The sequence below is a fragment of the Temnothorax longispinosus genome, chromosome 4 (genome assembly GCF_030848805.1).
Source record: "Temnothorax longispinosus isolate EJ_2023e chromosome 4, Tlon_JGU_v1, whole genome shotgun sequence".
Taxonomy (NCBI): Eukaryota; Metazoa; Arthropoda; class Insecta; order Hymenoptera; family Formicidae; genus Temnothorax; species Temnothorax longispinosus.
The window spans coordinates 20947749-20957951 of NC_092361.1; the positions used below are offsets into that span (position 1 = coordinate 20947749).

At 36.3% G+C, this 10203-nt stretch overlaps 2 protein-coding genes across 4 annotated transcripts; one reads left to right on the plus strand and one right to left on the minus strand.

The window, feature by feature from the left end:
- The first annotated feature begins 260 nt into the window (after positions 1-260).
- Positions 261-3083, plus strand: LOC139812273 (inactive CLIP domain-containing serine protease A3-like). 2 transcript variants are annotated; one of them, XM_071776984.1, is made up of 8 exons: positions 261-548; positions 636-820; positions 920-1019; positions 1324-1409; positions 1637-1869; positions 2035-2265; positions 2487-2685; positions 2819-3083. In XM_071776984.1, exons 3-8 carry the CDS (start codon positions 920-922, stop codon positions 2975-2977), a joined length of 1008 nt encoding a protein of 335 aa, XP_071633085.1. In that variant the 5' UTR covers positions 261-548; positions 636-820; the 3' UTR covers positions 2978-3083. The 2 variants fall into 2 exon arrangements, with proteins under 2 accessions (XP_071633085.1, XP_071633084.1); XM_071776983.1 differs by lacking the exons at positions 261-548; positions 636-820 and having other exon boundaries at positions 831-1019.
- Positions 3084-3657: 574 nt separating this feature from the next.
- Znt63c (zinc transporter 63C) lies at positions 3658-8090 on the minus strand. Of its 2 annotated transcripts, none has more exons than XM_071776963.1 (7): positions 7914-8090; positions 7589-7811; positions 6320-6581; positions 6111-6228; positions 5800-6015; positions 5245-5355; positions 3658-4629 (listed from the first exon to the last, which is right to left on the minus strand). In XM_071776963.1, the coding sequence occupies exons 1-7, from the start codon at positions 8088-8090 to the stop codon at positions 4420-4422; spliced, it is 1317 nt and encodes a 438-aa protein (XP_071633064.1). In that variant the 3' UTR covers positions 3658-4419. The 2 variants fall into 2 exon arrangements, with proteins under 2 accessions (XP_071633064.1, XP_071633063.1); XM_071776962.1 differs by lacking the exon at positions 3658-4629 and adding an exon at positions 4684-5175.
- Between the last annotated feature and the right edge of the window lie 2113 nt (positions 8091-10203).

Here is a 10203-nt window from a genome sequence, read left to right on the forward strand (position 1 = left end):
GATATTCCTGAATATATATTTCGACAGATTTTCCTGATTTTTGTTACAGCTTCTCTTCACACAATTCGAACAATTATATTATGATTCATAAATGACGTAACTTTGATGTACGTATGTAATTTTGTTTTCATCGAACTGACAAAATTCTTTAAAGACAATTTTCAGTTTTCTTGATAAATTTGAAGCTCTGCTAATTGTAATACGGAGTATAGAAGATATCGCTTTTTTTTTGTAAACACGATTCTATGTTGCAGACTTTTGTCACGAGTGTCATGATACATGAGTGAGATGATTTATCGCCATTTGTAAAACAATGCTTCCTACAACAATGTATATTTTAATACACTAGTGATGATGATGATGTTGAGTGAAATCAGTGATGCGTGATTCACGATCTGCAGGATCTGCTCGCACCAGTGATTCCTGATTATTGACCTTCGTTGCTTGTTTATCAATGAGACGGGGATGGCCTTGCTCTTTCTCTCCGCGTTTAAATGGATGCGCGGCTATTTTGATCCGCCGGGAATACCACCGGGCGCCTATTACCGGTGCGAGCGTGCTACGGATTATTACACACATAATCGTAATTATAATCGGAAGCAATTTATTCTATTTTTTTTCCATGTTTGTGACAGATATTTTACGCAGTTCGGAGAGCCCACCGAGAGTGTCATTATCAAGAACTGTCGTTTCTAGCGCGCCGTGAAAGGTCATGCATTATATCTCGTCCGGTAGCGCGAACTAATAACGGAAATGGGTATTACCGCTCCGCAACGCGCTGATGCATTTTATGTATATACATATTTATATATAAATCCCGGTAAGTCGCACTTCGCGTTTTATTTGCTGCGGGTCAGTTTCATTCAGAAAGCCGTGTAAATCAACTCTTTCTCTCTCTGGAAATTCTGGGCTCTTCAAGATGAATAACGTCTTCCTGATTTTGCTGTCATTGTCCCAGCTGTTGCAGCAAACGTTTGTCTCTGCGCAGATTATTTTTGGTACCACAGGAACGGCAACAAGTATGTATTACACTGACAATGAGTATTATATGTATTATTGTTGTAAGACTTGAAAAATGTGAAATACTAATACAAGATATGAAATACAACAAGTAATAAGAAAAAATAATATAGATGGATAAAAAAATTATTAACTGCGGGCATAAGTGAGAAATATTAATGACTACTTAGAAGATTACTCTCACATGATGACTCATTATTTGAGCGTGTTATGTAGTATCAACAAATTGCCTATTTTAACACATTTAATTTATGGACTATTTTGCATTAACATTTTCTGACGTATTTCATTGTCTTTTATCAGCTGCTATCGTGAATCAATGTCAGTGCTATCAGGGAACTACCTGTCCCACAGGCACTGGCGGCATGGACATCAGAATAGTGAATGCGGTAATTACATTTTAGTTCACAAGACGAGTACGACAAGAAATTATTTCGATATAATGCTTCATTTTGAAACAATTAATTACTATATCTGTAGAAAAATTGGAATGATCAATTCTACGTGTAAATTAATTTTATACAAAAAGAAGTAAATTTCTTTAAATATATTATTTGATGATTATTGTGTTATATACTAATATATTATTATATTAACAACAGTTTTACCCTTTCAGGGAATAATTTGCCCTGCTGGATACGTGTACTGTTGTCCATCCGGCGTTCCAGGTAATCCTTCTTGCGGTGTTCGAAAAATCACACCCTCCGCGCATCCAGTGGGACAAGCTGCTTATGGTGCATATCCCTGGATGGTGGCTATTTTGACCACCGGCAACGTTTATGTCGGGGGAGGAGTGCTTATCAGTACAACGCACGTCCTTACCGTCGCTCATAAAGTCGCAAGTTATGTGTAAGTATTACATGCGCAAGTTTTAGAAGAATATGACTTTTATCTTCTTATAGGATCTTCGAAGGGATTAATTTCTGAAACTGTCTTAAATATGACATTTAGATTTTAATATCCCATTCTTTGTAATATATATATTTTCTCTCTCTTATTAAAAATGCGTTACAGAAATGGTGGGATCAAAGTGAGATTAGGTGAATGGAACACTCCAGTTAACAATGAACCTAATCCGTACGTGGAGATCTCCGTTTCAAAAGTCACCCTGCACCCTCAATATAATTCGCAAAACCTCCAGAATGATATAGCGGTGCTTAAACTAAGCTCGGCTGCTCCCATCGCAACTAGTCCTAACATCAACACGGCGTGTCCACCATCTGCACCGGCTGCCGTAGGAACAAGGCATGTATAATTAATATATTCGATATTCAAAGTCACTTATAATTATCTTCAATCTATCAACGAAATGTATAATGATCTGTGTACTTTTTATTTTGTACTGCAGTCATATTAATTTTTATATCATTGTTTTGTTAAACGTCGAAATGTCCCAAAATTATAATTTTGTAATAGATAACGTCTTGTGTGTAATTATATATAAATATAATATTAATATCTTGAAGATGTTGGGTGTCGGGCTGGGGAAAAAATGCCTTTGGAAGTAGCGGTATGTATCCAAATATCCTGAAAGAGGTAGACGTACTTGTGGTGAGTCAAGCAGATTGCCAAACAGCCCTTCGGACGACAAGACTCGGTAGCATGTTCGTTTTGGACAGCAGTTTCATGTGCGCGGGAGGGGAAGTTGGCAAAGACGCATGCACTGTAAGAGAATATAATATATATTGTGTCTCTTGCTAAGAGTATAAATTATATAACAATCCGGGTCATAAAGTTAATAATTTAACATGTGTTCATTAATTAATTCTAACAATAGCATTATGAATTTTCTTTAAAGGGCGACGGAGGCTCACCGATGGTGTGTTCAACAAATAACGGGCCCTATCAAGTTGTTGGGCTGGTGACATGGGGTATAGGTTGCGCAAGTCCGGGAGTACCTGGTGTATACACTAATGTGTACAATTTCCTTCCCTGGATCACGCAACAAATGACATAGCTCTTGAAAATATACAGCGTAAGAATTAATTAAGCAAGAAAAGAATGTTCACATCGAGCTAAATTTTGTAAAATATTTGCAATAAATTATTAAAATGATTAAAATATATCAATGTAAAACATATTTTGAAAGAATTAACCCATACACACACACACACACACACACATATATATACATATACATATTAATATATCATTTTGTAATTGAACTCTCTACAAATTGGACCTAAATATCGTCAGAAAAATTTTTTATTTCCTTCAGAAAAAATGTAAAAAGCAATAAAGTTTTTGAAGAAATTTGTTTTTTTGCCGTTATTTTATATTAATAAACTTTTCCATTTCAAAAGTTCAATTGATAAAGAGTAATATACTGTTTACAAAATCTCAAAATTTTACAATAGGCTCGCCTAATCATTGCAAATTCATAAAGAAAACTTATCAGTCCATATTTCTTAACAGATAAACATTTTTGCAACGTTGACATTTTTTTATATATAAAAAGTAAAAAGAAAGACCATCTTTTACTTTATTTTTAGTAGTATCACTGCTCTAAGCTGATACAAGTTTTCCAAGATTATAAGAGAAAGAAAAACTACAAAAAAATTGACATCTTTTCTTGTTTCTAAAATTGCAGGTATTGTATAAGTATTATATATGGAACACGGAAATAATTAATACACATTTTGCAGTTTTCTTTTGTAATTGTTTAAATCTATAAGAAATACATAAAAAATATACAGACTTAACATTTAAGAATTATATGGAGGAAAGAATATAGATATAACGAAGAGATTTGGTACTCTTGCTTACAGATTTGCGTCCTATCTTACAAAATTACGTATTAAAATCAACATAATAAAAATTACATATAAATAAAGAACTTCGCAAAGTGAGTTTTTATAAAACCCCAGCGTCAATGTACAAGTGAGATTTAAAAAATACCTAACTTAGACTATATATATCTTATATGATACATTATGCATCAAACAGTCGCAAAGTCCTCTAATTTTGAAATCTTTTCTAAGAAATTTATAGTAAAAATTTAGCATTTTATTATTTATATCAGAGCATATAGAGCGTATAGAGCATTATGTAACATAATATATTTGGTATTAATATGCCTTTGGGTTTTAATTATCAAGTATCTTAATTATTTACTATAAGTAAATTGATGGCAAAGATAAGAAACTGATAGATTATTCGTCAAATTATGTCAGGAAGAAGAGAAATTTATTAATAATAATTTTAATTCACATGTGATCTTGTGAATGTATTAATTTATTAATTACTATATGCAATTGCCTAATATCATCCCACCACTGCCATCAACTGTGATATTAATGAATTCTATGTAGGTACACATTTATTGTACTCGTACAATAAATCGTGACGCATCTCGCGTATTTTACTATGGAGGTAGATATTCGATAATGCAATGAGAGCTCAGACAGTTGGTGCATTAACGTGAGTGTGGGGAACTTGGACGGAGTGGAACGCTGTTGGATGCAAAGCGGGCAGTGATAACAAGTGTCCGCGTTCCATTTCATTCACTTCTTGTTGCTCTGTTCCTGCTATAGAGCCGGTCGAACGCGCCAGGCTATTACGCTGTCTGCACATGTATGGCGTCTCTCCAGGTGAAGGAGTCTCACGACCCTGTATTACATAAGTTATTGTCTTATAAATCTTATTTACAGATCTTATCAGTAAGGCTAGATGGATAAAACAAAATGTGAAAGAAATGAAGTTTTATGATATAGGAGATATTTGTCATGACATGTGTTAAATGCGTGTAACAATTCTCTTTTTATCTTGTTAAAACAAATATAAAAAATAAATACAAACATAAAAATAAAATTTACGTACAATTTTGATTTTGTATCCTTGACTATATCAATCTTACTGTAACCTGATATTAAATTTGGATAAATAATATAAACTTGATTGTAAAATAGTTGGTTAACTCTTCAAATAATTTAAGTCGATTGAAGCTTCGTCATGTAAAATTTTTTTTTCTTCGCAAACAGATATAACTGTACTTTCAAGTAGATGAAATACAGAATTTAGGTTCCCAGACGTAGTAGGCAAACTATCGCGATCTACAGTCGTATTTGATTCTGATTTTATTCCTTCTAAGCATCGTCCGAGATATTTTGACTCAGGGGACTCCAATGGAAGACTTATATCTCTTTCCAAGCCATACTAAGGAACCAAAGAATATACGGATGATGAATGATACAAGAATACAAAAATTTATAACGAGGCACTTACTTGTTTGGAAGGACCACAGCACGTTGCATGATTGCACGGGTTATCAGTCTTTGGACAATCCAACACGCAATCTTCCGTGGGAGTCTCTTTAATTTCGCTATTCGAATGATACTAGAATGATAGAACGATAAAAAAATGTCTTTATAATATACTAAAAGTATCTAGTAATATATTTTGCAACGTATTAAAAATATCTAGCAACAAAAGTATCTATTTTAGAAGCAATCGTAAGTTGTTACTGAAGCACCGTTTATCCGTGAGTCGCGGATAGTTCAGTGAATGTTCACTTTACGCATCATTAACGCTGGACAAAAGATCGTGTATTAACTTCACGTGTGACTCACAGACAGATTTTTTAATCACAACTTACGATCATTCAAAGCTTTGAATGTATTTAAAAAGACTGTAACTCGGAAATTGCATGCATTTTTACTTAGTTTCTTTGCACAAACTTTTCTATTGTAATGTTTTTATATCTAAATTCTGTTTTAACCAACGTTTTGCGTTCACGCGTGCATGCACACAAATTTTTATAATGTTACTATATCTGCTTACATCAATAAATTCCGGTTGAATAGTCGTCGAGTGTATACCCTCGTTATGGAAAAATTCTTTAACTTGTTCGGCAATTTTCATATATTCTGAAAGATTTCTACATCTTATATGCGCACTAGCTATAATACGATCACCCGCCAATTGCCATACATGAAACTCATGTACAGCTAATACACCGTCCACATTCTCTAATAAACGTTGCTGTATAGCATCGACCTGTACGAATAAATTTGTAAATTAGACAATGCAAATATTTATCGTACATCTTAAAGATCTTATATAACAAATTATAGAAGCCAGAAAAATGTTACCTGAATGTGTGTTGGCACAGTCTGCAATAGAATTAAAGCTGATTCTTGAAGTAACGGCCACACGGAACGCAGGATAAGAATGACCAATAAAAGCGATAATGCGGGATCAATGTAAAATCTATGTAGAAAAAAATAAACAAATTTTAAATTACGTGTTCAATTCTTCAGTATCTGTATAAAATACGTCAAAATGTAGAGTATTCAATCACCTGTACTTCCACTTTGTCAGCCACACGATTAGGGCAGACGCAATTACGATGACAGAGCCCAACGCGTCAGAAAGTACGTGAAGAAATACTCCTCGCATGTTCATCTGACTTGCATCGTGCGAATGGCCATGCGCTCGTTTTACTTGGGGTGTCGAAGGTCTATAAGCTTCGTCGTTCTCATTGTCGTCTGTGCCCACCAAGGTGCTTAGTCTATTATGACTTCGAGATATACCATGCGAGTGACCATGAGCATTTCCATGTTCTACAACAATTGCACTTATTAATATCTGCAGTTTATATATCGATAAAATAGATTAATTTTATCTGTTATATAAGATAGATGATGTAGAAATCGATTAATTAAAAGGAAGAAATATTAGCTGTTTCTTATTAAGTGTCGCAATTATGAAACACATTGGACATCGATAACCATAAGAGTACTCAATGCTTCATGAAGTACAATAAAATAATAAAGTTTCTCCCTTAATATTAACAATATTCGTTTATTCGAGTAATCCAATATTCCCCAAATATTCAGTTTCAGAGAATTTAATATCAATAAAATAATGAAATAGATATATTAAGTATTATTGATACTTCTCCTCATCGGGGGGAGAGAATTTTTAACATTTACATTGTAGCTCCGATATTTTTTTCCTTTGCAATCTTGAGATATAAATCTATCGCAGCAACTCTACAATAAGAATTTTATTTCTCTTATATTTACAGAAGTTTTTTATTTCAAATCTTGCTGTGTTAATACGTTTGCTAAGTAGATATACATTTAATAATCAATTTCTCTTTATCTTGACCCAAGACAAAATCTCTTGAGCACCAATAATAAGATAACATCGCGACAATGAACAAAGAACCTTATATGCAAACAGCAATTTGAATATACAATACAGTTATCCATTATCATAATTAAGATATTAAGATATATGATTAGACACGAGAAGGATAATTATTAAGATATAAAATAAGAGTAAAGTACTTTACAAATATTATCTAACAGAAAGAAAGTAATAGTGAAAATTTCTGTATGAGTATTCTGTATATATATTCTTCCAAATATGTGTATTAATATACAAATATTTATTATACGCAATTCTCTTTTTATACTTCTGATAACTGGGACAATTTCAGAGAACCTTTAAATTCTTCAAAACAAGGATAAATGTCTACATCAAAATAAATATCACCCTCATATACCTCGAACAATTTAAACTTAATCGAAAACAAATAAAATTCGATTTACACGATACTCACCATGGAACAAACATAAACCTATCACGTTCACCAGCAAGCCGAGTGCTCCAACTCCGACGAGTAGTTTGGGTTCGTGTATTTCCTCTACCTCGATAAATCTCTTACACGCCTCCACGGTAATACTAAAACATAAAGCGACCAGGAACACGGCGTTTACCAAGGCTCCCAACACTTCGGCTCTTGCCCAGCCAAAGGTATTTTTGGACCATTTCTTCGGTGACATCTGTAATGTAAAAAGCGCTTGTAAACAATCAACAATGTTACAAAAGTAAAATGGTTGTCTGAAATTTTGCAAAACAAAATGCAAAATAAGCACGAAACTTACCTTCACCGAGAGAAATGCCACCACCAAAGCGGCCACATCTGATAACATGTGAAAACTATCTGCTATTAAAGCCATCGAGTTGGTGATGTAACCGACTACGATTTCGACTAAGAAAAATAAAGCTGTCAGCCATAACATTGTCAAGAGACGACATTTTTTCCCCGTGTAACGACCCATGGTATCTGTGCAAACCTGAAAAGATCAAGAGAAATATGTAAGCGTTTGTGACGAAGCCGAGTACACTAAAGTATCTCAGGAATACAATCATCTCTCCGCAAAGAAAAAGTTTCTAATAATGCACAGATATTTTTATAACCCTTTGAGCCTGTAGACGGAAGAAGGGACTGTACGACATTGGATGAGTAACTTGGTCACATTGCATTGCAAACGATAAGAATGGAAAATATATATTTCTCCCGTCACACAAATATCGGATGTTTCAAATACCAAAAGTCAGCTGATGCGGACGAGGCGGTAACGTCGGACGCGGAAACTGTCAATCCGGGAAGGAAAACGGGATGCCGAAAATTGACGGGAACAGCCGCTCGAGATCCAGTGATATCCAATGCACCTCTTTCCCCCTCTCGTGTTCTTTGTTTGTTTACCAAGATCACACAGATCACACGCGAATTTCGGACGATCATTCGGCGCGAGAGACCACGTCCTGATACCGCCGCAGGAGGAACGGGAGGCCTCTTTTATTCGGAGGACGATCAAGGACGACGGGATCGCGCGCTACACACACGTGCGCCCCGAATCGTTACACGTTAAAGCAATTTCCTTTATATTCATTTACCATAAATCCGGGAGAAGGGAAAGAGAGAGAGAGAGGAGAGAGGAGAGAGAGGAAGAAAGGGAAATGAACGTGAATCACGGCGGAACGGCGAGGAAGGTACGGACGTGATTCATCGCGCGGGGAGAGAGAAAGAAGGAGATTCATGCGCCATGAATCTAGATCTAGAAGGCTTCGGTTCGGGGCGCACCGACGTGACGAGGAGATCTCGTAGCAAAAGGCAGCAGGCTTCGGGTAAAAAACTTTTGCGGCTGCGAAGTGTATCGAGTGTTGGCTCGGGAGGGTAACGGAAGAGCGCCGACGTTACCGATCGTCCTGAAACGAACGTTCGGATGAGTATTTATGTCAAGGCTGTGTGATTAACTTTAATCTCGGTTTTACTTACTTTGTTTTATCTTTTTTTTCTAGCTGTAAGAATATTACATGTCCATTTCTATCAACGTAGATGATTAACTTTAATCTCGACTCAACATCCTTCTTATCTTTTTCTAATTCTTTTAGAACTAGAAGAAGATAAAAAGCACGTTAAATCGAGATTAAAATTAACGCACATTGGTAAAATGGACATTAGAAAAAGATAAGAAGCAAATCAAATCGAGATTAAAATTGATTGGTTCCTACATAGGTAGGAATGGACATTACTCCCGTAATACGAAATTGATTTTATAATTTACAAACCTTCGGCTTCATAAATATACATACAGCGAATTTATATATATGCAATAATTATATACACACCCTGCACACACTATAAATTTTTGTATAGTGCGCGCGCGCACACACAAATTTTTTTTCGAACAGAGAATAGTCGATATAATATCAGTGATCTTTGATCATCGCCGCGGGTTCACCAATTGAGTAACGAAAAGTATAATCCAGAATCAGCGGCGATCGTCACAATGGTATCACAAGTATCACAACACAACGGGTGCGGAGTTGCGGAGAGCGCGGAGGAGGGGCGGAGGGGGGGGGAGGAGGAAAGGTACTTACCTGCGAGAGGGAATTCGTCGCGCCCGTTCACCGTATCGCCCTCGCGTTTTCGCCCCACCGTTCGTATATCAAGTGACGCTGATTGAACACGGCGCGTGAAGAACGTTCCTGGACATGTTCCGTCGCGCGCGCGATCACGCGTACGCGCAGAACGCGTCGCTGGCAGGTACGGGCAAGGCACACGACAAGAAAAACTCACAGCGCACCGTGGCGCCCATGGCTAAACTGAGTTCGCCTTCGCGGCGCGCACACCGCGGATGAAAAAGGGTTGGACGTTGGACGCGAGGCGGCGAGGACGAGGACGCTGACACCCGCGTTCGTAAAACCCCGCGGCCCCGTCCGCTTGCGGCCGACCAATCGCGCGGCGTTAAGCCCGTATCGGGCCTACGGATTGGAACTGAGATTTGAATTGAAATTCAATTGGAATAAAGAAGATGTGTATTGTTCTATAGATTTTATCGGAACGCTGTGGCATGTAATAAAGCATTTGTTAGATTTAAATGAGGT